The sequence below is a fragment of the Meleagris gallopavo genome, chromosome 1 (assembly GCF_905368555.1).
Source record: "Meleagris gallopavo chromosome 1, MGAL_WU_HG_1.1, whole genome shotgun sequence".
Classification (NCBI taxonomy): Eukaryota; Metazoa; Chordata; class Aves; order Galliformes; family Phasianidae; genus Meleagris; species Meleagris gallopavo.
This window is the reverse complement of record NC_139404.1, coordinates 135,377,831-135,404,608: the sequence shown is the minus strand read 5'-3', so window position 1 is coordinate 135,404,608 and position 26,778 is coordinate 135,377,831. Positions and strand designations below refer to the sequence as shown.

The window sequence follows — 26,778 nt, the reverse complement described above, 5'->3', positions numbered from 1 at the left end:
CTCTTTCTTTTCACTGACAACATTCAACGCTATTCGGCATGGGCCATGCTGAACTCCTGTCTGAAAGTAATCATGGCAGATTTCCCTCCTGCACGTGGGTGCTTTTGTTTACTGAATGTGCATGAGGAGTTATAACTTCGGTCTTGTAAAGGTCTTCCCTCTTATTTACTTGTAGGACCTGCTTCCTGTGCCCTCCTGTTAACACCTTGTTAACATCTATGTAAATCAGGGAGAGGAGCTGCAAGCCAACAGTCAGCCTCACTTTCTTTGTTTATCCTTGTGTTGTTTAAAGTGTATGGTGCTAAGCCTCCCTTGATAGCACCTTTCTTGAACATTGTTATTACAAAATAATTATGTACTGGAGTTGCATCTTCTCTTTCTGAAAGTCCTTGGTAAGGCACTTTATCATGGCCTGCAGAACTTCTTCATCGAGTGGGTTTGTGTGGGAAATTCTGATCAGCAAACAACATCTGGTGCAGGGGAAGCACTGAGTGTGTCACAGAGCATTGGTTTGATGGAAGCACATTTTCACTAATGAAAAATCTAGGAGTAGGCATTCTATTCATTTTTCTGTTTGTCTTCCCCTAATGATAAGCTTTTGGCTGCAAATACCCCAAAAATGGTAGTGTTGTAAAATTACTTGTTGATGTTTGTAATGTTGTTAAAGGTTTCTTATTGCAGGATTTTTGCTCTTACCTTAGTTTTCAAGGGCTAAAATCATGAAGGTTGTTTTTGATGCTTAGAAAACTGTTTTTGAGATAAATCGAAGCAGTTAGTTAATCATTTGTTTATCTTGTAAGCTTATTAAAAAGACCTAAGTTATACAGATTGACATAAATGACACCAATGCAGCTCACAGCTTTTATGCATGTAATACTCTACAGATTGGTGTCATTTAGTTTATGAAATACACAAGTCTTTCCATTATTCTGACTTTGAGGAAATTAACTTTTCTGTGAAAAGCCCTGTAGAGCAATAGGTATGTCTGGAGCCAGTTGCTTGGAAAGCGTGCTAAGCTATTAGTGCCACTTAGCCTCATACAGGATTCCAGATCACAGCAAGGGGTTGGCAGCAGTAACTCAAAACTCATTGTGTGAATGCCTGCGATCATGTCTTAAGGGAAATGATATTTCGTGGGAATGACAATGAGAAGCTGCTAAGAGACTCAAAAAGAAAGGACTTTTCTGTGTTCTACAGCAGATTTTGTCCAGTAAAGTATTTGCTGCAGTAGTAAATTTAGATTTGTTCCCAAGGAAAAGAGTAATAGTAATGGTAATAAGGGCTTTCTGCCCAAATAGGGAAACCAAAACTTCTTAACCTGTCTTTACTATTCCATCTAATTGTATATGTGCAAACACAACCTTGAACCCTCTTATTGTATTATTATTCTATACTGTACAAACACAGTTTTACAAGATTTTTCAGTATAAACTTTCTCTTGACAGTGCTCTCTTTTCATGAAGAGTTAAATGTCTCATAGGTCACCTTTCATTCAGAAGCAGAACTATTCTAAGTCACATGTTACCAACTTACATGACCATGGAGTAGGATAATGCAAATAGCAGAGCTGTCAATGTGATTTCTGATGTGGAAATGTGCCATATTTGAGGCAGTTAAGAAAAGGGATGGTGGAAAGGGAATACCTCATTTCAATTTAAGATACTCTGTTAACTCTGGTGCAGTTGTATGGCATTAAACAGAAAGCTGAACCATTTTCTCAAATTAGTATCTTGCTTACACTGCAGGGTAAATTTGTGTTTTGTAGACAATTGGATAGAGTACAGTGCCTAATGTGCAGTTTGTAATCTCCAAGCATTTGGTCCAGGGTTGTTGACATGATGTACGACAACAGTCGTGTACTATGTGTCATTAAAGATAACTATTTTTTCCTGATACAGCAGTGGTTTAAAGATGACAACTATAGGCAGTGGGAGATTATAGTTGATCACTTTATAACTGCTGCTTCAGTGATTAGATGTATATGATAAAGGTATATGTGTAATACTTCTGAACAGATCTTTCCTTTTAACACTTCATGATTTTACAAGTGTTATTGAAGTACAAAATATTTCTTTACGTAAAAGGTGGAGACTTTCTCCCTGAGAATGATTTTGTTTAGCTCAAGTGATATTTTTTGTTTTATACATATAATATCCAAAGTGAAAGAAAGAGAATCCATAATGGTACGTAATGTTCTTAAGGCAATGTCTTCTAGGAAGAGTACCTGAAAATGTTAAATTGCTACATATACTTTCAATAGAACTAGTGATCCACAGGAGTTAATAGGTCTTGCCAATTGAGGTGCTGCATTAATTCATATCTATATGGAAGTGTCTGTAAGGAATATGCTGTTTGAAGTCAGCGTTTTCAGCAGAGAATAGTGAGCCAATTTTGCCTCTGAGATGCTTTGAGGATGTTTTATAACGTGTGTAGCTGATCTCATGCTTGTTTGAGCCTGCAATGAAGAACAACTCCTGTTACTTTCTGGCTGAATCCTTTTGGAACTGCTGGTGACAGCCACGTAGCTGAGTAAAAATCTGAAGTCTTTCATACACAGTCTCTGTTATTCCAATAGCAAAGAGGGAGAGGCACCTGTGGGATGTTCTATTTACATTCTATACAAAAGATGGAAGGAGAATATTCTACTCAGTTTTGGAATAGGATCCTGATGTAACTGTCTAATGTATCCTAAAGAAGTTATTTTGGGGCACTGACCATTTGTTTTCTTCATTTGAAAGTTTTTCAACTTTCAATTTTCATCTTTCTATATCATCTAGTAAGTAGACTTCAATGATAAGTGATGTACACTGAAGGCAAGTGTTACATATGCTTCTTTTCTCTCAATCGAGGCTGTAACTTAAACATGTTTTTTATTAACTTAACAGTGTATGCGTGGGAATGTGAGTTTACAAAATGTGGAGTGTGGCATGAGAACTTGATTTAAAAGAAATTAACAGACAATTGCTGTGGTTTAGAAAAAGATAGGATTTCTCAAACACATGGTTTTGCTTCTGGTTAACTAGCAGTTTCTACTAAAATCTGATAACAGTAAGTTGTTAATAAAAAGAAATGGCTTTAATAATTTTCTTCGTTGCTCTTATAGGTTCATCTTTGAAGAAGGAAAAAAGCTAAAAACTCTTGTGGTCACAAGAGATTAAAAAGAAAATATTTAAAATCTGCAATGCTAAATTTTAAACACGAGGTTCCTTTCAAGAGAAACAGTATAGATAAAGTTTGAAACGGGTTTTCATGGCCAGATCAAGTCTCATGCTGCTTTTTAAATACAATGCTAAGTCCTTCTCTGCTTGTACTTAGAGTCTTTTTGTAATGCCCTGCTGTCCCACTGCATGGCCTTAAGCATATCTCAGGTTAAATTATTCTGTTCTGCTATTTCCTGTTTGGGAGGCTTTCCCCATCAGCTTCCTGCCCGGGAGAATGTCCTCATGTTTACAATCTCCATGGTTTACAAATGCTCCAACACAGTGTGATGTTCTAAAGAAATGCTATTGTTTGTGCTACCACCTGGTGTGTGAAGTTACGGAGCAGTACTGTCCAACTTACAAAGAGAACAAGATTACCTCAGACAGAGTTGGTGTCTGAAGGTCTTGAAGTTCTATTGTTATGATCTGCTGAGCTCCAGGTAGAGCGTAGCATCTGTCCATCATTTGCGATAACAAGTGTCTGTGCCAAGTTCCTCAGGGGCTCAGACTGAATAAGATGTAGTGTGAGAGCAGCAATGCATGAGGAGGTGAATTTAGCTGGGGACCAGGAGAACACGCCGCAGCATGGCATGGATATTTCTGGAGCCGACAAGCCTTTTTATTAGTCTCATTAGCATGGGCTCACTACTGTGCTCTGGAATCCGGGGCAATCATGTTGGGGTTAACATGTTTCGAGCTGATGAGTCCTTCAAGGCTCTGGCTGAAGTTCTGAGGAGCCAATGGGAGAATAACCACGTGTTACCTCATTTATCTACAGCCTAAATAAGTGCATAACTAGTTAAGAGTTAACTTCTTCTGTTTTATGGAGCACCAGGGGTGAATGTCACAGCATAGTGGGTAAGAAGTGCCAAAAACCAGGCACGCTGACAGTTCACACTGAAATGCTGAGGAACATCTTTGCAGCTTCAGTGTCTATTAGTGTCAGCCGAGTTTCATTTCCACGCTCTCCTCTTTGTCAGATTACAGTCCAGGCAAAAACCTGTATCCTGCTGTTACCTTGGCAGCCCCTCAGACTTGTCAATGAGAACATCCCAAGACTTCCAGCAAAATCTGTCATGCTGTCTGTGCCCTTCCTCTCTGAGCACAGCTGCCAAACAGTTGTATAATTGCAGTATGTTCCTGTAAGCAAAAAAGAAATGTAAAGGTTTGTGTTTAAAGTAAGAGCATTGAATCCTAAGGTAAAGCATGTTGCCTTAAGCTTTTGTGTCACATGCGTTGTTTGATGAGATTAGATGAAAGCTCTGTGTGTTACTTAGTCTGAATTTTTACTAGATTTGAGGCAGTTCATCTTTTTTTTTTTTATGTCCACCTTGTGAATGTCTTAAACTTGTTTTCAAGCTTATCACTGTTAAGGCAAAGCCTTTTTATTCTTTAAATCCCATGTATACCTTAAGGAATTGGAGGATTTGAGTGGTATATAAATTCTGTATGCGTGGCACGTGTTATCTGATAAAGAGACAAGGTATTTTTGCAGTGCTCAGTTTGTGAAAATTAATTAGTATAATGCTGGACCCTGTGCCAGAGCTTCCATTAGTCCAGTCTCAACTGCAGAGAATTTAATCCCCTACTTAAAAATAAGCTCACCTTCCTATGGCACAGCATGTAACTTTCTAGGAAGAATGTGTCAATACTTCATTAGTGGCATTAGTTATTGTTGAAGCGTACTGAGGTGTGTGTAATTCCAGTATTATCATTTTGAGTAGGTGTAGAAATATTTTTGTGGAGTCAGACTTCATAGTCCCAAAGCTAGGAGCACTCTGGCTTTCTGTTGTTTATTTAACCTTAACAAACGTAGAGCCATTTTGCCTTTACTGACCTATTTATCCTTAATTGTCCCTTCAAGGATAACGTGGCCTACTTCAGCCATCTGTAATTAAGTCTAAAGCAGTCCTCAAAATTGTTGTCTCTCTTCAAACAGTCCTTGTGGAAGCGGTTCTGTGTGACCTGAAGAAATTACACTGAATTTTCCATTCAGAAAAGAAGGTTCTTCCTTAAAAATGTTTTAGTTGATTCCGTGCACTACAGGAGGGTGTGTTAAGCAGGAGTTTTGTCTTTTAATAATTATTTCTTCTTCTTGCAGAAATACATCTAAGTCACACTGATTTTAGTTTGTGGGTTTTTTTTAGTGGACTATGTTAACATACAAAAAGGCTGATGGGTACTGTGGAAAGGAAATAAGTGTGTGTTATAGAACTACAGCTAGATGGTGATGCCTGGACATTTTAGTTCTTATTTTAATACTGGTTATAATCTCTCATCTTTCCCTCACAACTGCATAAGGTTTTTGGAGCAGAAAGAATGTCAGTATATATGATGGAACATAGCCAGCATTGCTGTACTGCAATTGGCAATTTTTATGTAGTTAGTTTAAAGGGGAATTGGCATGAAAGTGCAAGAGAGTGTTGGGAGTTTGCTGAGTAGGAAATGGTGGAGAAGACTGGGATACCCATATCTAAACCTGAGTGTGGAAGAGAGGTCTGGTTGTGTATGCCATATAAATCAGTGCAAATATTTTATTAAAAAAAAAAAAAAAAAACAGTAAACTGTGTGCCAGCATTCCTTACTTGGCTGAGGAGCACAAGGAGCACTGACGTGTCTGTCAAGTAGCCCTGCTTGGATTTGTATTGCCAAATTTCAAGAGACCTGTTGCTGTGAAAGGATAATGCTCTTTGGCTTCCTATGGGCTTAAGAGTAACTCTCCTGGCACCAATGAGCTGACACTCATCTCGCCTCATCTATAGTGTGTCTCTGACAGCAGCCTATCTTCCTTGGAAGGCTCTTGCTTTGAGCTAGAGGCAGATACAAGGAGCTGCTGTAGTCCCAAGGGCACTGAAGGATTTTGAGATCCAAGGATGACTTGGAGTAGATGTGACCATAAAGTGTTTTGGGCTGCAGTCACTGCAGGAGAGGCTGTGAATTTTGGATGAAGCATTCCAAATTTTGAACCATCAGTCTCTTGGGTAATGCTCTTTGGAGTTGTCTTTGTTATTCTGTTCCTCTGCAGACCTTCAAAGTCTCCATTTCTGACAAAAACTCATGTGTAACTATGTTGTGTCTACTTACAAGATTCCCACAAGCAGTTTTTTATTTTTTATCAGATTTTCAGTGTAAGAATCAGTGAGAAGTGCTGCCTCCTTGCTTGTGGGTTAATATTCCTGCTGTGAGGTGTCACATCATCAGCTGTGCTGTGTGAAATGCAGCTATTTCTGTTAGGAGCTTTATATATAATCATTTTTACTTGGCATTCAGCAATTTTGAACGAACCACTAGAGGCTGCTCTTGGATAGCAGCACTTCTGAGTGCTTCATTTAAATTGCTTTCGCTTCATTCCTATAATTTTTTTCATGAATAACCGCCTGCCTTTAGGTTGGATAAATTTTTCCTTCTACAGCTAAAGTGCCTTCAGCTGACTATGAGAGGGCCCCAAAATCCAAAATAAGACTCTTTCAGATGTATAGCCTGTTAATGAAGCACAGTACAGGCACTCACTAGTTAAATACAGTGATTGATTATGTAGCAAATTTCTTTAAAATTCCAGGGATTTGGATATAGAGAACTAAAGCTGTGGTGTGGTGACTTGCACAGAGCATCTTGGGAAGCTTGAGCTGAGCCTGTTCCTTGGGGCTGTGCTCATAGGGTGGGTTTTCAAGGGCATCAGAAGTAATGGACACATCTTCAGCACTGCTGCCTGCACTGACTTCTTTTGTCAGTGCAGTATTTTTAGTTGAATAGATACAGGTTTAGAAAAATTCAAGATAAGAATGGTATTACTAATTCCATCTAAGACCATGCAGAAGTCATCAATCGTTGCTCTCCAGTTTTACTTTGTATTTAACAAGACTGGAATGCTCTTCATTGTTTGTTTTTCTCATGAACGTTGCTGAAACAAAAAATTAGCATCTGAGAGAATGATTATACACCTCAACTGGAAGAGTTTCCTGAAGAAATCCAAACTGAGATATCAGGCCCACAGTGTGAATCAGAGCTGAAATGCCACACTGGTTTGCTTTAGGAGCTCTAGAGGTCTCTGCTAAGTTGCCAAAGAGCTTTACCTGAGAAATGTTTACAGACAGAACGCTTCTCAATGTTTATGCTTCTTAGGAGTAGTTCTGTTCTCAAATGCATGCGATTTGCTTTGACCTGAGAGACGATTTGTTTGTGGAAGAGTTTGGCACTGAAATGCTATTTTCTGTCTAAACAATTAAATGTCATTGCAATATCATGCACTTGTATGTAGAGCCATCTTCTGGGAATATGTTTTCATCCCATTTTTCTTCATAGATTTTTTTTCTTCTCCACTGATAATAATGCAAACCTCAAATTTTCTGTTGTAAAAACAGCAAATATGTTTTTGAAGTTTGCTAATTTAGAGCAAGGATAGTTACTTGAGAGAGATCTTCCAGCTTTTGAAACACTTTCAATGTGTCTTAGGTGCATAAGTCACTTCGTGATTTGTGCATTTACATAGTGAATTTGTAGTATCATTTTGCAATGTTGACATTAAAAAGGATTGCAACATTTTTATTCATAGAATCATAGAATGGTTTGGGTTGAAAGGGACCTTTAAGATCACCTAGTTCCAACCCCCTGCTATAGGCGGGACACCTCTCACTAGACCAGGTTGCTCAAAGCCCCATCCCTTCCCTTCCAGGGAGGAGGCATCCACAGCCTCACTGGGCAACCTGTTCCAGTGTCTCACCACCCTCACTGTAAAGAACTCCTTCCCAATATCTAGTGTAAATCTACCCTCTTCCAGTTTAAAGTCATTTCCCCTCATCCTGTCTCTACCTGCCCCTATAAAAAGTCCCTCCCCAGCTTCCCTGTAGGCCCCTTCAGGTACTGGAAGGTTGCTATAAGGTCACCCCAGAGCATTCTCTTTTCCAGGTTGAAGTGCTCCAGCTCTCAGTGTTGCAGGTTTTCAGAAAATGTGTAAGCAGTATCTTGAGTAGCAGCAGCGTTACAAAGCAGTATTCTACTTAGCTACTATGTAAAAACCTCAAGGTTCTCTTAGCAATTGAAGCTACAAGGTTCATTGTCTAGTGTAGAGCTCAAACAATGCCTGCTTTATAGTTCTCTTTTAGTTCCTGCTATCTCTAAATTGATTTCATCCTGTGCCTTTTCCAGTAAGGCTCAGTATTACAAGCTATAAAAGCCCATGATATCTGAAGCTTTTGAACTGGAGCTTTGTGGAGCATTATATGTCTACTTGTTTCCAATATTTACTCAAGAAGGAACAAGTAGGCTTTATTTCCTTTAAGCATCTTTACCAAGGATAAGAAGTCATTTGTCTCACTTTGGATAGTGAGAAGCAGGCTGTCAAAATCAATATGTGAAGATCCCATCAAGAATAAACATATTTGAAAATTAAATAGTAGAATACATTGCAAAAATTACAGGAAAGTGTCAGATTTCATAGTTTGCTATTTTGTTGTCTATGGGGGGGAGGTTTTTTTTTTTAAGTATCTAGCTAATGGATTTGTGTTAGAATCAAATGGATAAACTACCCAGTTTTGGAATGGATTAGATGTTACAAGAATGAACAATAAAGAATTAAAGGTAGTGAAACTACTATCTAATCACTATTTAGTGCCTGGTGACTTTAATATGACAATTGAACTTTGATTTATCTTTGTTAAATTCATAAGCCGTTCACTTTTTTTTTTTGCTCTGTGAAGAACTGCATCCTCTAGAGCACATCTGGTGTTCAGATAGAAGAAGTTTTGGTTATCACACATTAAGGGCACAAAGAGGAAATGGGGAACAAGGCTCTGCCAGGTGATCTGTTGCTGCTTTTTTTTTTTTTTTGAGGGAAAGACAGTACAAGAAATGGTAATGTGAAATCAGTCTTAGACTATTTAATTCCTGTCACCATAGACTTGACTGATTTTTTTTTTTTTGTAATTGCTGTAGTGAAGATTTCTGTCTTCATTTATTAATATCACGTTCTTCATTATATTATCTGACTGTCTTCTGGAGCCTAATGTTTTTTGTTTTGTTTTTCAATCTATGAAATACTTATGATTAGGAAACTTATGGTTCTTACTCCTGTTCCTCACCTTCCTTGGAAGGCATCCTTAGCAGCAGCAGGAGAAATGGAGTCTTTGAAGTTGCTCAGGTTCAATCAGTTTAAATGTCCCATAAAATGTAGGATACAAAGTTTATTTTGGGAAACAATAGCCTTGGTAACTATTGTCTGGTTTCCAGCGGTCTGTTCCTAAGCAAAGGAACTGGAAATGCTCTTCTTGGGGGCCCTGACTTGTGCTCTGATGACTGAATTTAGGATGATTTCTGACTTCAAAGAGTAATGGCTGCTGGAAGCATTGTCATGAATAGTTGCGTGATGGGAACTCTTGATATTCAAGTGCTCAGGCTGTGGGACTGCCTACATTTTATATGCTGAACTTTTTTGAGCACAAACTTGTCTTCTATACCAGATGCAAGCCTGCCTTTCAGAATTCTTTTTTTAAAGAGCTGATCCACATAACTCTTCTTGTGGCTTGCCCAAGCATGAGTATAATTACCTTATGGATAGGACGGTGGACAGTACACAGTATAGGCATTCCTAAGATGAACTGTCACCATGTCTTGCATGTTTACCCCTTTTGTGGTACAGTAGTATGAGCGATGCTGTGTGAACGGGTCAATTCCACAGTGCTTTCTACATAGGCTCACATCTTGTATACTGGAAAAGATCAGGATTAGTAAGCAGCTTGATGAGATACCACATCTCTTCAAGCAGTTTGAGTGTGTATCACTGATGCACACTGATGATCAGTCATGAGCTACAGAATGAGTAAACCTGAAGAGCAAGTGGTAGTGGGGATCTGTTAGGGATCTGTATGTATAATGCAGTTACTTGCCTCCAGTTTGCTGCATGCTCTGCCTTGATGCAGTCGATGCAGTAATTCCACGTGGAATATTACTGAAGTCCTGCTATTGAAATAGCCATTCAGCCACTGAAAGCAAGAATTACTAGTCAGCCTGCATACGCAGAGGCTCTCAAGGTAGTGAGCAATCTGATAGAACCCAGCTGGATAATAATAATAGGACTTTAAGACTGAAACCCATTTTTATTAAACTGAAATTATTTAATCTAAAATGCTGCTCTGAATTTCAAACATCTAAAAATTTGATATTAACAAGTTGCTGTGACAAGCCTGAAGATTTACTCTGTTTTGTTGGTAGCAGAGGGACTGCAAGCAGTTGCCATACAACACTGTAAAAGCAGTAGGAACTTAATGGTATAGTAGTTGTCACCACCCATACCTTGGAGAAATGCAGGGATCTTTCACATGGTGACTATGTAATTCCTTCCACATACCCCAGAGGAAAGGAAGTTCCTTTCTGCAGTCCTACACACTGTAAGTTTTCCCGCCCTTTCCCCCAGGTGCATGAGATCATGAGTCCTGTAAATGGGACGTAGAGGGAGATGTCCCCATAACCTAAAGCAGAGGAGTCACTAGGTGGAAAATTCAGATTCTGCTCTACACTTGGTGCTTGTGGGCAGGTATTTAACCTCAGTCTCACTATCTCCAGATGGTGTTACACTGGATCCTCAAGGTGGGAGGGGGGATGAACAGAAAGTCCATCCTCTGCTGCATTTTTTTTTTCCATTATTTGTCCTCTGTGGCCACCACTCTCCTTTCCCTGCTTTTACCTTTCTTACCTGATCTTCGTGAGTTTTAGTTATATTCCCCACAGAGCTGGGCTGATTTCTCTGCCTTTCCAAAAATGTTGTATTCTTTGTGCTGTTGTGGAAACAGAAGATCAGAGCTGAATTTGTGATGTATGTTTTGTTAGGAGTGAAACATAAGAAGGAAATACTAAATTTTAATTACAAGCTTGTAATTTATCTTTCAGAAAGTACACCGGATACAAGTTTATGCATTTAGGAAAAAAAAAAAAAGGTTGTAAAGGAAATGTCAACAGGCCTTGATAGTTAGGTGCTACTTCTAAGGCTGCCTCCTCTTTTTTACTGTGAGGATTGGTTTTACAGTTGTTTATAGTGCTGACAAATTTTCTTTCCATTCCTGATTTCTCACCTTACTTGTTGTTTGAGTGTTAGACCACATCAGAGCTATTCTCAGGAAAATAGGGAACAATCCACTGTGCTTCCAAGGAATATCCAGCTTCTCTATCCCTTAGTCAGGAACTTGACATTTCTGAGAATGATGGCCTTCATGGTAAGGAAACACCTTCTCTTCAGTTAAACCACTAAATCCATGGTCATTGATTGTCAAGTCTGTTATCATAAGGTGTCCTCTGTTGAGCTGGCCTGGGGATTTCCCCTGCAGTTGCAGCAGAGGCTGCTCTGGAGCCAGGTCAGCTAACCAGAGCTGGGAGCCTCTTTGGGCTGTGAGGGCATTCTGCTGACAAGCTGGTGTGGCCAGCAAGCTGCTGGGACTTGCTCAGGTACTCCTGGTACGAGACAGCAAGGAATAAGTATGGCTGAAGCAATAAGTGGGAAGAAGACAAATGTGGGTGTTGGTGATAAGCTTGCTGGAGATTGATGCAGTCACATGGAAAGACTTGAGCTAAGTTGATACAAGTACAGCACAGCTGGAGTAAGGCTTGAGGTAAGGCTCCATGAGCAGGAACAGGCTGTTTATCAGGGCATTCTTCTGCTGAAGCACAGGTGCAGAAATGAGCCAAAATGCTTCATTCTGAAGCAAACTGGGGATGGGCAAATCAGGAAATGAATATTTGGTTTGAATGTAATAAATAAAGTACAATGGGTCGATTCACTCTCGGATGAGAAAGCAATGAAAAATTGAAAACATGCTTGTTAGCATCATTCATCCTATGCGCTAAAAGGGGCTGGCGAGGGGGGGTCTTGCAAATTGTCTTGTATGCAGATACAAGATGTATGTAAGTGTGGGTCATAGGAAAGAGGGAAGTTGAGCAAGGCTGGACTGGCAAGCAGACCTGTTTCCAGTGTTTACTTGTTCTTGTATATGTGACTTTGTGTCCTGATAATGTTCTCAGCTTTGTTGTACACAATGCCTGTTTGGTTTGTTACTTCCTGCTTACCACTTGCTGGAGCTGGATTGTAGTCTCAATAGCCAACCCTTTGCAGTGAGGCACTGTCATCAGGGTAACAAATCTTTTCCCACAGTGACTGTTTAAAAGTCTCTTTCCTCGAGAGCATCTGAATTAATAATCATTCACTTAGGAAGAGTTGAATGTGCAAAAGGCACTGTTACTTTTCTGCTAATTTCTAGTACCAAGTTGAAGTTCTTCTTTACCTTTCTCTTTTTTTTTCCTCCATGCTTTCCTCTCTCATATCTTCTGTATGTATTGGGTGGGTCAAATCTTGATTTAGGAGTTGACAGATAATGTATTTTTGAGTGACATAACAAAACTCAGTGAAAGACTCAGAACAGAGCAATTATATTTATTAAGCAACCTGATAAGCGTGGTAATAGCTTGAAGTCAGATGCTCAAGACTTTGCCACTGGATCTCTTCTAGACAGCAGTTGGAATGCTAGCTCTTATTTCTTAGTCTGGAAGGGAGTCTTGTTCTAAATCAAAGAAAGCTGACTAAGGACATCTTTGGGGCTATCTTGGTGATGTTCTCCTTTGTCAGCTCTTCCCTTTTAGTACAACTTGTCTTTGGTATTAGACTACCTAATGCCTGATGTTGAGGCAGGTGATGAACACTCATCTGTGTGGAGCTCTCATCTGGACTTTCTCCAGATTCCCAGCTAAACTTGTCCTTCCCTGTGCCCTGAAAATAAGTCTGATGTTCTTTCAGAGGCTTTAATGTTCTTCCTGTTGTACACAATTGTTGGTAGGTTCTGGAAATATGATGTAGATGTTGCACTTGGATATTCTGTGTGATCTGAAGCTCTGCTTGGCACTGAGAAAGTATTCAGAAATTTCAGGACTTTTGAGGACTTCTACTGATTATTGAAAATAATTCTTCCAGAATCATAAAACATCAAAACCCCCGTGAACTGTTATGGGAATAGTTGTAGCCACTTTTGGACTCCATCTATGTTGGGTTGTGTGACCCAGTGTGTACATTATATCAACTGGTTATTGTGGGATGTGGTTGCTGTTAACATTTTATTTTGCTCAGTGACTAAACATTAAACTGGTGGCAGGTTTTAATGGGATACAAGATGTTAAAAACTAGTCTAGATTTATTTCCTCTTGCTCTTCAAATAAAGAAAGAGAAGGAAGAAGGTAAGCTTTACTAAATCATGCAAATATACTATGGTTGTAAGCATATTCCTAATATAAAGCCTCAATTGTCTGCAAGTGTTATTCAGGCTTACAAGACAACCACTCAGATGTTGTTTATCTGTGTTATACTAACCAAGAGGCAAGAGTTAAGTAGCGTGCACTGAATGTGAGCTGTTGGAGGTGGTATCTAAAACTTTCCTGTGATAAAATTACTTAGCTGCTTATGAAAGAAAGCAAGTGTTGGTGTTTCTTTGCACGTTTTCAGATTATTTGTGCTTCCTCCTAAGTATTTAGTCTGTGAATTAGAGAAATGTACACCTCATAAAGGAGAGGGAATAGACTGCAAGTCATGTTTAAATTTGTCATTTTGAAGATTAGCTTAATGTGCTGCATCTAGTTACTTGTAATTTACATTTTTCTTTTATTTTTACTTTTATTATTATGCTATCAAAATATCCTGTATTTTCAGATGAGTCAGCAATGCAATTCAGGGATTCTCACATTCTGTTGTGTTGATAGTTTATTTTTTTTATTTTTTAAGGTATGATGATAAATCAATACATACTACTTCCCAGCCCTTCACACAGCACAGGCAGCAGGCCTTGCAGTGAAATTAACATCTGGAATTACAGTCCAGCTGAGTGATTAAAAATAACCAAATATACAAGAAAATAACAAATTCGAGTCTGTCTGCCTTGTGTTTGCCTGCCTTCTTCATTTTGATTGCGATTGGCCAGCAAAGTCTGCTGCTGGCATTACACAATTGGCTTAGATGGGAAATTACAAAACAGAAGCAGATTGCTTTATTTGTACTCTGTAGCACATGCAGCTGAGCACAGGCGAACAAGAAGGGTCACCCGTACGCAAGGATTTAAGTGCTCTTTTTCACAGATGTTTCCATTTCAGGGAAGTGCTGCGTATCTCATTTTTCAGACCTATGACTTGGAGTTTTTAAATGCAATAGGGGTTTCTTGCTTTGGTGAATGTCAGAATGTACCTGGGAGCAGATTTGTAACCTGGAAGCATTTGAGAATTTCGGGTGCACAGAAGAATGTCGTGGAAGGATCAGAAAGACCTGCGTTTCTAAGGTGTTTTAAATATTAGTAAGGAGGAAGGCGATACAAACAGAAGGTTGAAAGCAGATGCAAAAGGAAAATGACTTTGTTTTCATCCTGGAATTATGTTGTTGGAAACAGCATAAATGAGGGATTATGTCGGCACCAAAACAATGGAGAATCAAAGTGTGTTATTTTCCTCTGAAATAATCTCTGTGCAAGACATGTAAAAATTACCTTCCATGAAAAAGCAATTAACGATTTGAATATGGTCTGAAGCTCTGTGGAACATTTTTGGGACTGCTGCATCTTTCCAAGGGTGTGTACTGCATCTTGTTCTACAACACCTTAAAGAAAATTCTGCATGAATTCAAGCTGCCATTTGTTTGCATTTTTTGTTGATGTTTTGTCCTTTGTTTTTAGTTTGTTTTTTATCTAGCTTTTACATCTGCTTTTTTGAGAAGCAGAGAGGTTCCACCTGTGTTTTTAACTGAACTTTCTCCTTTTCTTCTTTTTCCTCCAAACTTAGTTTACGAGATGCTGGAATCGGGTTTATTCTCGTCATAGACCGCAGACAGGACAAATGGACTTCTGTGAAAGCTTCCATACTGCGGATAGCAGTGAGTACTGTTTTACATTAACTCCTTAAAAAGATTTCCCATGTTGAGCCTTTCTCTTATAAACAGAGAAGTTGCAGGAGCTTTTTCTTCAACAGAATGTTAGCTAATGTATGACACACAAAATATGTAGTTCTTGTGTCCCGGCTGACTGGAGCTGAGCATCGTGTGCCCTTGACGTGCTTTTAATGCAGTTTGCAGCTCATAATATCAGCCTGAGAGGGCACTTGGAGAGCACGATCTTGTGGTGCACATGCAAATGTGCACGATGTGCATTTCCCCAGGTGGGAGCAGCCCTTGCATGGGCAGCCCATGTGTCTTGCTGAGCTGTGGATCCACTTTGCGCTAGCTGAGCATTAGGGTTCTGAATTTGTTTACCTCTTGTCAAAAGAATGCAGGTTTAAAAGCTGGTCATGTGGTGTTTGAATAAAAACTAGAGTTGCCTTTAAGCTGAAAAATCTTAACCAGTGAATACCCACACACTGTAAATTTTGGTCTTCATTTTAATAATGATTTTTGAAATAAGAGAAGTGACATTTAGAGGACTTCTTTTTACACAAGTAGGAAAGGACAGATTCATAAATATTGTGTGCTCAAGTCCTTGTCATACTATATATTGTTTTTATTTTAAAATTTTCATATTGTCCTGGCTTGAATTGCCTTTACAGTCTTTTCAGTAATTGCTGAAAAACACAGCTATAAGAATCTTATATTTAATTTCTTTATTTTTTTTGATTACTGAAAATTTTAGTAAATCCAGTCAAACCTGTCAACCTGTGAAAGTAGTGTTTATGTGGCCCTATTTTGATCAAATGTTTTTGTTGCTAGTTACAAGGTATTTATGTAACGGTAACAAAACACTCCTGCTGTATAGCTATTTGTGACTGAAAACATAAGAAATAGCATGCTGTCCCACCCTGTTCCCTAGTTTGCTTCATGTAGCAAGAAGACAGTGACTACAGTTCACTTCACTGACACAAATCAGGTGTACCAAAACAAATTATTAAATACATTTGAGCAAGCTGTTGCATATATGATCTATAATCACAGGTATTCTAAGCAAACAGTGTATCAGACTGACTAATCAGTACTCTGGAGGGAGATAAATTAGAGTAAGTTGAGGATAAATTAGATTGGGTATGGTTATACAAATTCCAGGGAAGGTAAATTAGGGTAGGAAAGGTTGCACACCTGTCTTGTCAATGCGTCCATTGCAAACTGAGATCTGAAGTGGAGATGGGGTTGGGGGCACACATGCTAGAGAGATCTCAGGTCAGCTGAGGGGACTCCAAACACTGTTCTCCAGCAGCCTGATTTTATATCCTTTTTACATGTGGTTTGCCTTGATAAGCAAGGAGGAGTGAACTCTTAGAAGGTATGCAGACTAAAATATAAGCAGGGGTATGAAAAACACATACAGTAAAGCAGAGAAACTTCCGTTTGTTCCTTCCGACCTCATTTCAGCTCTCGAAAACACAAGGGATTGTTCCTAGGTTAATTATCACGTGGTTTTATGGTCTCCATATTTTTGCCAAAGGTGTCACTTTCTCTTTTCTTTGACAACTTCCAGTTATAGCTCAGGCCCTTGACATGAGTACTAGGCTGTATGTTGTTAGGCATAGATAAGGCAAGTAGAGGCAGTTGGAGATGAGTGGAGTGACAAAGGCATAGCTACAGCCTTATCTGACCCGCGCAGCCAGGGGTAGTTCTCATTCTGTTCTCTGCTTTTGCATGACCTCTCCACTTCTTCAGCAGGCTATGCTTGGGCCATACTCCACATATGCCTGCAACACAACTTTTTCTAAAATAAATCTGTTTAGGGATGGTAAACTATTAAAAATGCACAGAAATATTAGCAAAAATATTTTCTGCCACTCTGCATTTTTGAGATGCAGTACTGAACAGATTCCAGTAGGGAAAGCCAAGAACAGCATAACTTGTGGGTGATTAAAGAAAGAAAAAGGGTTCAATCTCTGAAGTTTGTGAATCACTTTCCAAATTCAGTGTTGTACTTTCTGTTCAGCATTAGATAAGTATTTCACAGATGGCAGTCCTTTTATTTATGTGGTTAAGGCATGTTGGAATAGGCAACTGCAGACATGTCACTTATAGTCATAACATTACACTTACGGTAACTTGCCTCCAATGTGCACAGTTTTCCCTAGAAATGTAATTTTCAAAACTTGGGCATCTATTTCCTGTGATACCAGCTGTGTAAGTGCAGTGATTGTATGGGTGGGTTCCTTCCTGGGCCTGGAGAATCAGAGCCGTTAAAATTAGATGATCTCAGAGGTCTTTTCTAGTCCAACATCAAGCCATCACCACCATGCCCAGTAACCACGTCCCTCAGTGCCACATCTACATGGTTCTTGAATACCTCCAGGTTTGGTGATTCCACTATTTCACTGGGCAGCCTATGCCAGTGCTTGAAGATGGGTCTTAAGTGCAGGTTATAGTGTTGCTGATAGCAGCTCACTTTTGTTTTTTTCTTCTTTGAGCTTGAGAGTTTTGGTTGTTAGCTCATTTCTCTTAAGTCATGCAATATCTACCCTGCTATCTTTTTTCTCTGATCGTCTTTGGAGGATTGACCCTTTCATTGGCAAAATCAGATGGCAGCACAGACAGGGTGCAGGGTGTTTTGGCTGGATCAGTGCCCAGCAGGAGTATTCTGGCTGGAGCATCTCTGCCCATTGCTAATATTCTGACAACTGTAGGAAATACATTTATAAGCAGTGAACAGCTGCTGGACAGAAATTCTTAGTAACATGTGTTTTGTTCTATTTTCAAGACTTTACATAGATGTCTGATTTACACTATTAAGGGTTGAAAGCATGTTCTAAAACAAAGCTAATGAGAAAAAAATCTTTTTTTTTTTTTTGGAATTCATGTGGAAAATCTTTCTGTTAAGAGAAATTTCTAGGCTTGATTTTTCCCACTTTATTCTTAGAGAACAATTTATTTCCTGTGACAGAAAATGAGCAATGAAAAGCAGAGTCCATATTTTATGCTGACACTTCATGGTTTCTATAGCCAAAACTATGAAGGTGAAGTAAAAGATAAACCTGTTTTTGTACACATAGGAATGGCAGTGTCTGTAGCATTTACCCAGCACTACTGCTGCTAAAGCACATGCAGCAACAGCAGAACTGAAACCATACAGTAAGTAGTGGGCTGAAAGAAGACTCCTCTTTTCTTGTAACAGAGAGAGTAGCAAGGATGTACATAGACATGCAAGTTTTGCTGTTGGTAATACTCTAGTTGACAAGGTTATGATGGACAGGTGGCCCAAGAGGTTGCCTATTATCACTGCAAGTGTGCTGGCTCATGATACCTTGTTCATAGTTTCAGTGTGCTTTCTTAAAACAGAAATCTATGGCGTTACATTGTTTGCATCTTTGTTGTCCTACCATCATTCTCCTTCATCTAAGGGGAAAGGTTGAAGTGTGAGCTCAGACTTTTAGGCAAACAAAATCCGCACTCAGCTTCATGAAAAGCTTCACTCATAGTCATCCATCAGCCTCGCATTGAAAGTCCAAAGGAAATAAACTTTCTTATTCCTTAGGGAATAACATATCTGTGGGCAGCTGCTTGAGGAAGCAGTTGGTATGGAGGTCACTCAGGTAGTGAGGAAGTTTTATCCAGTTCTGAACATTTGCAGCCCTGTCCAAATGGGACAGGACTCTGGTTTTATCCAACCTGCTGCAGAAATTTGCATTATGATTTGCTGTCTTCAACTTAGAATGCATTGTTTGCAGATTTTGTGCCTTCTGTTTCGGGCTGTATTGTTTAGAGTGCTATGTTTTTCTTAACTGTTCATAAATCAAAGCATAGTGCTCTCTGTAAAAGAGGCCTGGTCCATTAACTGCTTTGAAGGTTAAGGCCAAGACCTTAAGCTGGCAGGAGGAGACCAGAAGCCAAAGGAGAGACTGGAGTGCTAATACCATCCTAAACCTTGCAGGAGCCAGGCAGTCCCATTTTTCTGCCATCTGGAGTTTTATCGTTGGTTTGACATCCAAGGTGAGAAACAGTGAATCACAGTAATCCAACCTTGAGTTCTTTGGCCTTGTTTGTAGAGAGAGATTGAATTTCCTAGCAACTTGATGGTGGAGGAAAGATAGATTTTGTAACCAATGCTCTATGGTCATGAAAGATGCTATTTGTGTTATGGACAGGAGTTCCTGCTAGCCCAGTTTTATAGCTAGCTCTTTGCATTTTGTGCTGTAAAAGGTAATGATGCTTAGTGGTTTGTATGGATTAAGCTTGAAAAACATGTTCTCCTTTCAGCCCCCAGTTATGTTTCTTATTAAAGGCATTTTTGCTTAGGTTCAAAACCACACCAAAATCTTGATGATACGACGGTATTCGTGTGAATTTTGCAGCTGTTGTTTTTGAATGATTGTAGTAAGTAATAAAAAGGTTATTTTGAGATGTATGGGTTTTTTTGCCTTTATTGCTTCAAAAGTTTTGAGAAAATTATATGTGCAAGCACTTTCGCAGTTTTCCTAGTATAGTCAGCCATTTTTTCTTGTGTATCACATGAGAGTTTTTTTTAATTAAAAAAAAAAGGAAAGAGAATCACTTAAATTCTGAATGCTGGATCATAATATCACAAGTATCGATCACAGACCTAAACAAAATAGCTCGATGTTTTTTTAAGACTAGAGTTTAAATTGGTCCATTTATGAATTGCTTTAATTCAAGATATTTCCTTGTCAAGAAGTCTGGGTAAGAGCCTTCATTCTAGCCAGGAATAAACTGTCTTGAGTCTATTGAGGCTCTTTATAAAATGAGAAATGGTGTTGTTTCAGTTATTAAAGACAGAATGACTGAAACTGAGTCTGGCATTAGCTCTTTGGTAGCTCACATGATTTCTGAAATCTGACTCGTGGGGAAGGTAAGAGAAAGGGGCCTGGGTTACCTGTTTATCACAGCACCTTTCCATTGCTATATGAAAGTATAAAACACTTGTGTACACCAAGGCAGCTGGGTGAATTACTCTGTGGAATTGAACAGCAACTTTAACTGCATTTCTGTCTATAAGGTATGTGTACCTATCTGTGTAATTCCTGTGTGTACTAAATAAGCCCAGGGCACCACAAGTGGTGACCTGAGGTGTGAAATCACAAAGGTGGTGTTTGCTCTCTCTAAGAGCACACCTGGTCTTGGCTGCTGAAAGCCATAGTGACCAACACCTGCTGGTAGTCTCAGGCCACTGCTCTGCTCCAGCCCTGCCTCTCCCAAGGAGGAGTTTGGCAACACCACATCCTGTCTCAATTACTTCCTGCCCCTATTTTGATGACTGTTGTAATACAGGCTACTCAATTATATTATTCCTCCTTTGAAAATGCCATCTGATCATCCAGTGGTCTACAGGAGTGGGCAGGATTGCTGCTTGACCTGACAGGCACAAGTAGGATGACAGAATGACTTCAGTAGCTACCTGTTGGGAGTGCCTGTATTAGCAGCTTCTTAACCACTGGTTCAGTATTTGTGCTACAGGCAGCCTCTGTGTCATTAATATCCTGTCAAGGAAGGTGCTGATCAAGACTGTATGTAACTAAATTTTACTATTAAGGCAGCTCCTGTTTTGCTCAGCCAGTGAAGGTTTTTCCAGGTTAGGAGTAGTCATAGGGTAGCAAGCATCTCCTCTACTGGAAAGGTTTTGTTTAAGGATGGTGTGCTGCTTATAAATTCCTGGTTCAGTTAGTTTTATTTCAAAGCTGATGACCCCTGCTCACCTGAATCTTTGGAATAAGGACTTGCCTGACTGGTTGTGGAAGTCATGAAGAGAGATGAGCAGACAGAAAAACTGATCCTGTGGGTGTTGTGAAGCACCAAACAAGTGCCTGTGCTGATGCAAGTGAAATGAAGCAATATATGAACTAGAGTAGAGTAGGGACTACCCTGACCTAAGTAGAGGATATCAGAAATGTGTGAGTGCTCTGTAGAGTTCTGTTTTTTTCTTTCTTTCACTGATACATTTTTTTGTATGGGCACTAAAGTACAATAGTTGAAACAAGATACTGGTGGAACGGTTTAATAGTAATCTAGTAAAGAACTATGCTTTTGGATTAAAAGAAAAAAGAAAACAAAACCAATTTTCAAGTGCACAGGCCCTTTTTGGTGTCACTGTGATGTTCAGTGACTTCACTAAAACAAGCCTTGATGGCACTTTATGACACCACTAAACACGCACAAGCACTTATTGCCATGCATAATGCCTGGCACAGCCTAATTGAGAAATCATTGTTCACTATGTTAGCATAAGATACATTGGCTTCAAACAAGCATACTGCTGGACTGGAATGGAGATTTTTGCTCTCTGCTGTTCAGACTGAAGTTGGCTGGTTGATGAAGTTGAAAGGATGCATCTGAGGAGTGTCTCTTGCATCATATCATTGTCTCTGCAAGTCACCTGAGCTTTAGGAGAAAAAAATAAAAGCAGTTAGGAAAGCAGTAATATTTAGGCAGTGAAGATACAAATTCAGTTAAATAATACTGGTCCAGCATTGTTACTGTGTCAATCAGTTCTTTCTTTCTTTGTTGTTTCACATATGTTGGTTTGTGAATTTGACTCCTGGCCATGCTCAGCAAAGTTGTTAACATTTAAGACTGCTCTGTGTTTTGAGGGGGGACGGAAAGAAACAAGCAACCCAGTTGGAAGCATAGGAGACAGACTAGGGGAGGTAAGAACATTGTAGACAAAGTTAGAATAGCCAAGAATTTTGCATGAAAGATAGAGGAAACTCTAAGTTTTGAAGAGAAATTACTCTACACGGTGCACAACTGTAGTGACTAGAGCAGCATAGTTTCTGGGTAGACGCAGTGGAGAGCAGTTGTAATGTGTCGTCTTTACCTGCTTGCCTGAGCAGGACAGCCTGCTCGATTTAGCTGTGTGATTGAACACATCTTATAAAAGGTAATTCATAGTCTAAAAAAAAACTTACTCTTGCATTGAATCTGTCAACTACCATTTGCTCCAGTTCCAGTTGAAATATTTTCTCTAAAATCATGACATCGAAGTCTGAATTACAAAGTGTAAAACTGAGAATTTCAAGATAGAATAAAGGAAATTGTTACTCGCCCATATATAACTAAAAATTTACTTTTGCTGTTCAGTATCATTAGTGCTTCATAATTTTACCCCATCTTTATGTTTCTATCGTATCTACTGAACTCAAAGAAAACCTACAAACTATTGCTTCCCTACATTCTATGCAAAGCTAAATGGGTAGCCAACAGACATGCCAAAGACACTGCATCTGGATTTCATGTAGGGATGCATATCTCACATGAACACGTTTTTCAAAATGTGTTATTTCTTCTTGGAATTTCTTATTCTGGTGTTGGCTTTGCCAGTGAATAATTTTCTTCTGAGGGGGGTGAATTGGAGGGTGAAAATTAACAGGTCAATAGGAATCCACACACTGCCATTACAGGCACAAAATAAATTGATAAATTGATGTGAGTTTAAATTAATAGACTATGCAATTATCATTGTACAAATATTATTCAGGCATTTAATAAAATAAAATTGTCTGTTCTTGCAGGAGTTTCTTAGTGTGAGTTAAATCACTCTCTTAAATTTGAAGTTGCCTTTGTTACAATAACTTTCAAAAATGGACTTATTTCTATTTTTTTCATCTGACTATAGGTAGGAATCTTGTAGTTAAGGTCCATCCTCTGTTTGATAACTGTGGGTTAGTAAGTCTGCAGGGTGTACTGCTTTCAATATGCACAGAAAGATTGTTTATGGTGCAGTGGTGGAGAACTTGTGTGGGCACTCAAAATTGCTGAGATTCTGTTCCCAGCCTTCTAAGAGACTCCACTGGTGCTGAATCACTGGGCTTCCTAGAAAATCTGGACATCGTTTGAGTCGAGGCAGATTGTAAAGTTTAAGTCTGCATGATTTCTCAGTTAATTTGAGTTCTTGGAGTATATGGGGAACCACAATGCATCCATGAAATATTCAGTAAAAGTTTTTAACTAATTTTCTGTGTAAAATTTTGTCATGTCTGCTGCTAAATGCTTGGAATACCCTGGAACCTTAAAAAATGACTATTGAACCCATCTGCAGCCTCCCAGATACCGACAGCTTCATAAGCATAGAAAGAGAACACAGCACAACAACTTGTTCAGTCAATGTTTGCATTTGCTTGGTGCTTGTTTTTGTCTTTTTTTTTTTAACCTCAATTTGCTTAGAGATGTGCCACAATTTCCAACAACATAATAAAAATGTATATATTGCATACTTAATCATTATAATAAACTTCTCTTTAGAGAGCTTTAGTGCCTCCCTGCAGTGGAAAACTGAATATGAGAGAAGACTTGTGTCATTTCAAGAATGGCTAAATGTTAAGTATGCGAACTTCTGGCAGAGCAGAGGGTTTGTTTGTTTGCTTATCTTGTAATTTAGTTTTCCCCATGCCACTTTTAGAACTGGGAGAATCTGTGAGACTGCAAGTTGAAAGATGACGAGAAAAAGCACAGCTGAGGACAATTTTTGTTTTATTTTTGTCTGCATAGTTCATGCTTACCTCTTCTAAGCTACTGTCTGAGAAATTCAGTCTTGGTGGCGATAGTTTGTGTAGGCAACTGGCAAGGTAGTACACATAAACAAGAAATTGGTTGTTATGTCTTCAGATAATAGCAGAGGTTTCTCTTGGCACCTTCTATTAGAGAAAAGATAAGATAGCCATTGGAAATGTTGTTGAAAAAGTACTAAGCTATCTTTGTCTGTTCATTAGCCTCCTTGGCAATGATGTCATCTTAACTGAAGATACGAGCCTTATGAGCCAGCCCTGAAAAATTAGATTCCAGGAGAATAGATTCCTGTTCCCAAGATGCATAAAGGTCTCTTTGAATGGAGCTCTCTGTGCACGCCTTGTTAGGTTTATAATTGGTCACCCCGTTATGGAGAACTTTGATACAGTTGGTTTGTGGTCTAACAGAGGCTTCTCCTTCGAAGCACCGGAAAACAACGGATTAAACTTGTTTTGCAGGCATCTTTCCCAGGGAACTTGCAACTCGTCCTCGTTCTGCGCCCAACAGGACTTTTTCATCGAGCTCTCTCAGACATTGCTTTCAAGTTCAACAAAGATGAGTTTAAAATGAAAGTACCTGTAAGTAATGTTCTGTTTCCACTTTGTTATCAGGGATCTGTTGAAGTACTTAGTCTAGCCAGCGATGTTTATCTTTTAAAATAAGCTTTGAAACTGTGCAAGCTATTCAAATAAATGCAAATAGGTGGTGATATGAGTTATTTTATGTCTGTCAGATGTTAATTTCCAGGATTGGAGCTAATTAAGATATGTTCCCTACAGTCCCTATTTATTTCTTAGAACCAGTCCATACATCCCCAATCCATGCAGATAGTACTGTTCTCTCCCACAGACAGAGAAGACTGAAAATGAATAAAAAATGAATGAGATGTTGTTGCTCTTATTAAAAAAAAAAAAAAAAAAAAGCCTATGTATAGTTTATCAAGATTTAAAATGAGTAAAATCTGATGGAGTCATTTATGTTGTATGATTCAGAAGTTGTTTTTAATGTGTGCCTTGGAGCCCAGTGCTCATGCTTATTTGCAGTTATTTAAGTTTATATCATCAAGTGTTAAGCTTTTTTGTTTGTTTTCACATTGTTTCTTTTTGGAAATAGTTCTATCGCTTGCTTCTATATGAAAATGAAGCTTCTCTAATAGAATCTGAAAGATACGGCTTAGAATCCTTAACAAGGGACTTTTCACCACCGATCATGTTCCCTTTTTCTTTACTTCTGCAGATCATAATGCTGGGCTCAGTATCAGAACTGCAGGGTTACATTGATAAAACACAATTAACAGAGGATCTTGGTGGCACCCTGGATTACTGCCATAACAGATGGCTATCCCGTCGCACTGTAAGTCTTGGTGGTTGTTTTAACTTTGCAGTTTCATGAGCTCTTCTGTTTTATACCCTGTCATTTATAAAACGTGTTCCAAGTGATGCAAGTTGACTTGGTCTGAGTGAGATGTTCCCAATGGTACTTAGTCATCTTAGAGAAATAATATGAGTAATAACTTGGGAGTGGTTTTCTGAATGCTTGGAGCAAAGGATCTGCAGTGTATTGTAGTGTTGGGGTATGTTGTTTTTGCTACAAGAAAGAAAAAGCTCAAGTTGTAAAATAGCTCCAGATTTTAAAAATATGAGGAAGATATACCTGATACAAGCCTAGGAAAAACATACAATTAAGGAATTAATGGTGATGGTATCTGTTGCTTACAAAACTATATTTTGACCATTTTTAAATCATGTAATTCATCTGTTCGAGTTTGTTTTGTCAGTTATATTTTGTGTGTATGTGTCTGTTTGTGCATATGCATATGTTGAGCATGAAACATCTTTAATGGTTTTTATTCCAAAAGGCTATAGAAGGTTTTGCCCAAAAGGTTAAGCAAACAGCTCAGATTCTTCAGTCCTTTGGGACTGAACTGGCTGAAACAGAGCTACCAAATGATGTGCAGTCAACCAGCTCCCTTCTTGCAGTGCATACGGAAAAGAAGGACAAAATGAAGGTATGTACATTTTGTAAATATGTCTTCTAGTTTGAGTGTTTGTAATTCATAGCTAACATGGCTAATAAAAAGCCTGCAGGGTTAATAGATGGAAACGTAAGGACAGCTGGTTAATAGATGATGAAATTAATAGACGATGATAATGAAATTATTGCACTGAAATTTCACTGAAATTGTTTTTCTTGGTTTGAAGTTAAGAATCCTCTCATTGTTTTCAGTAAGGGCAGTTCTTAGAGCTAAGTACACCTTATGTACAAACACACCGTGACTTGTGTGAAAACAAATACTCTTGTATGAAGTTATGAGTTTAAATTTGCAGTCTTGTTTATAGTGATAATTTTTTTGTATCTGCATGCATAGAAAAAGGTACAACCTCTTGAAGAATGGACAAATGTTCTTTTAAATCAGCTTAAATGAATAATGTTTAGGGGTTTCAAAACAGTAAGTTTTAAGTTTATGAGATAATTGTATCACAGAGACATGCTAGAAGATTATCTATTACAAAAATTCAACCCAATGTAATAGGGACTTAAGACCCATAAACTGACATAGCATCTAGCATGATTATTGTCAACACTGCTTTTAATCAAGCTATGCTTGTTTTATTGCTGTTATAAACAAAGTATTTTTTTTCAGTTTGATGCCTAGAGGAATCTATTTAAATACACAAAATAACAAGAATCCAGTAATCACGGAATTCTTCTGTGCGGGGTTTTTTGTGGGTTTTTTGTTTGTTTGTTTATTGGTTTTGTTCTTTTTTTGTTTTATAGGAAGATATAAGGTTAGCAGTAGAACAGGGAGACGATATCCTTGGAAGTATTACAAAGCCAGTTACTGAGAACCCTGAATACAAACTGAATCAAGATCAACTAGACAATCAAACTACAGTAGAAAGGTGAGAGGAGTGAAATACTGAATATGCTGCTCCTCTGTGTTTTTGACCCCTGCCTGGCTCTGTGACTTAATTCTATATGTATGCTTAGGAAGTAAGCAAATGATGCAGTGTGAATAGATAAAAGGTGCTTTCGGAAATGACTCTGCTGTTATCAGATCTGCCTTAAGCAATCTTCTGTTGTCCACTACTGGATCATATGTATATAAAGAAACCTGCCTGAAAAGACTCCCAACACTGCTAATATCAATGT

At 38.7% G+C, this 26,778-nt stretch overlaps 1 protein-coding gene across 7 annotated transcripts in view; it reads left to right on the top strand.

The window, feature by feature from the left end:
* Window positions 1-26,778, top strand: part of MCF2L (MCF.2 cell line derived transforming sequence like) — a 145,654-nt gene that overhangs the window by 93,188 nt on the left and 25,688 nt on the right. For all 7 annotated transcript variants that reach the window (XM_085215275.1, XM_085215283.1, XM_085215259.1 and 4 more), the window contains 5 exons: window positions 14,994-15,084; window positions 24,084-24,203; window positions 24,862-24,978; window positions 25,484-25,633; window positions 26,404-26,528. In XM_085215275.1, coding sequence (XP_085071401.1) covers window positions 14,994-15,084; window positions 24,084-24,203; window positions 24,862-24,978; window positions 25,484-25,633; window positions 26,404-26,528 — 603 coding nt within the window. The remainder of the gene's footprint in view (window positions 1-14,993; window positions 15,085-24,083; window positions 24,204-24,861; window positions 24,979-25,483; window positions 25,634-26,403; window positions 26,529-26,778) is intronic.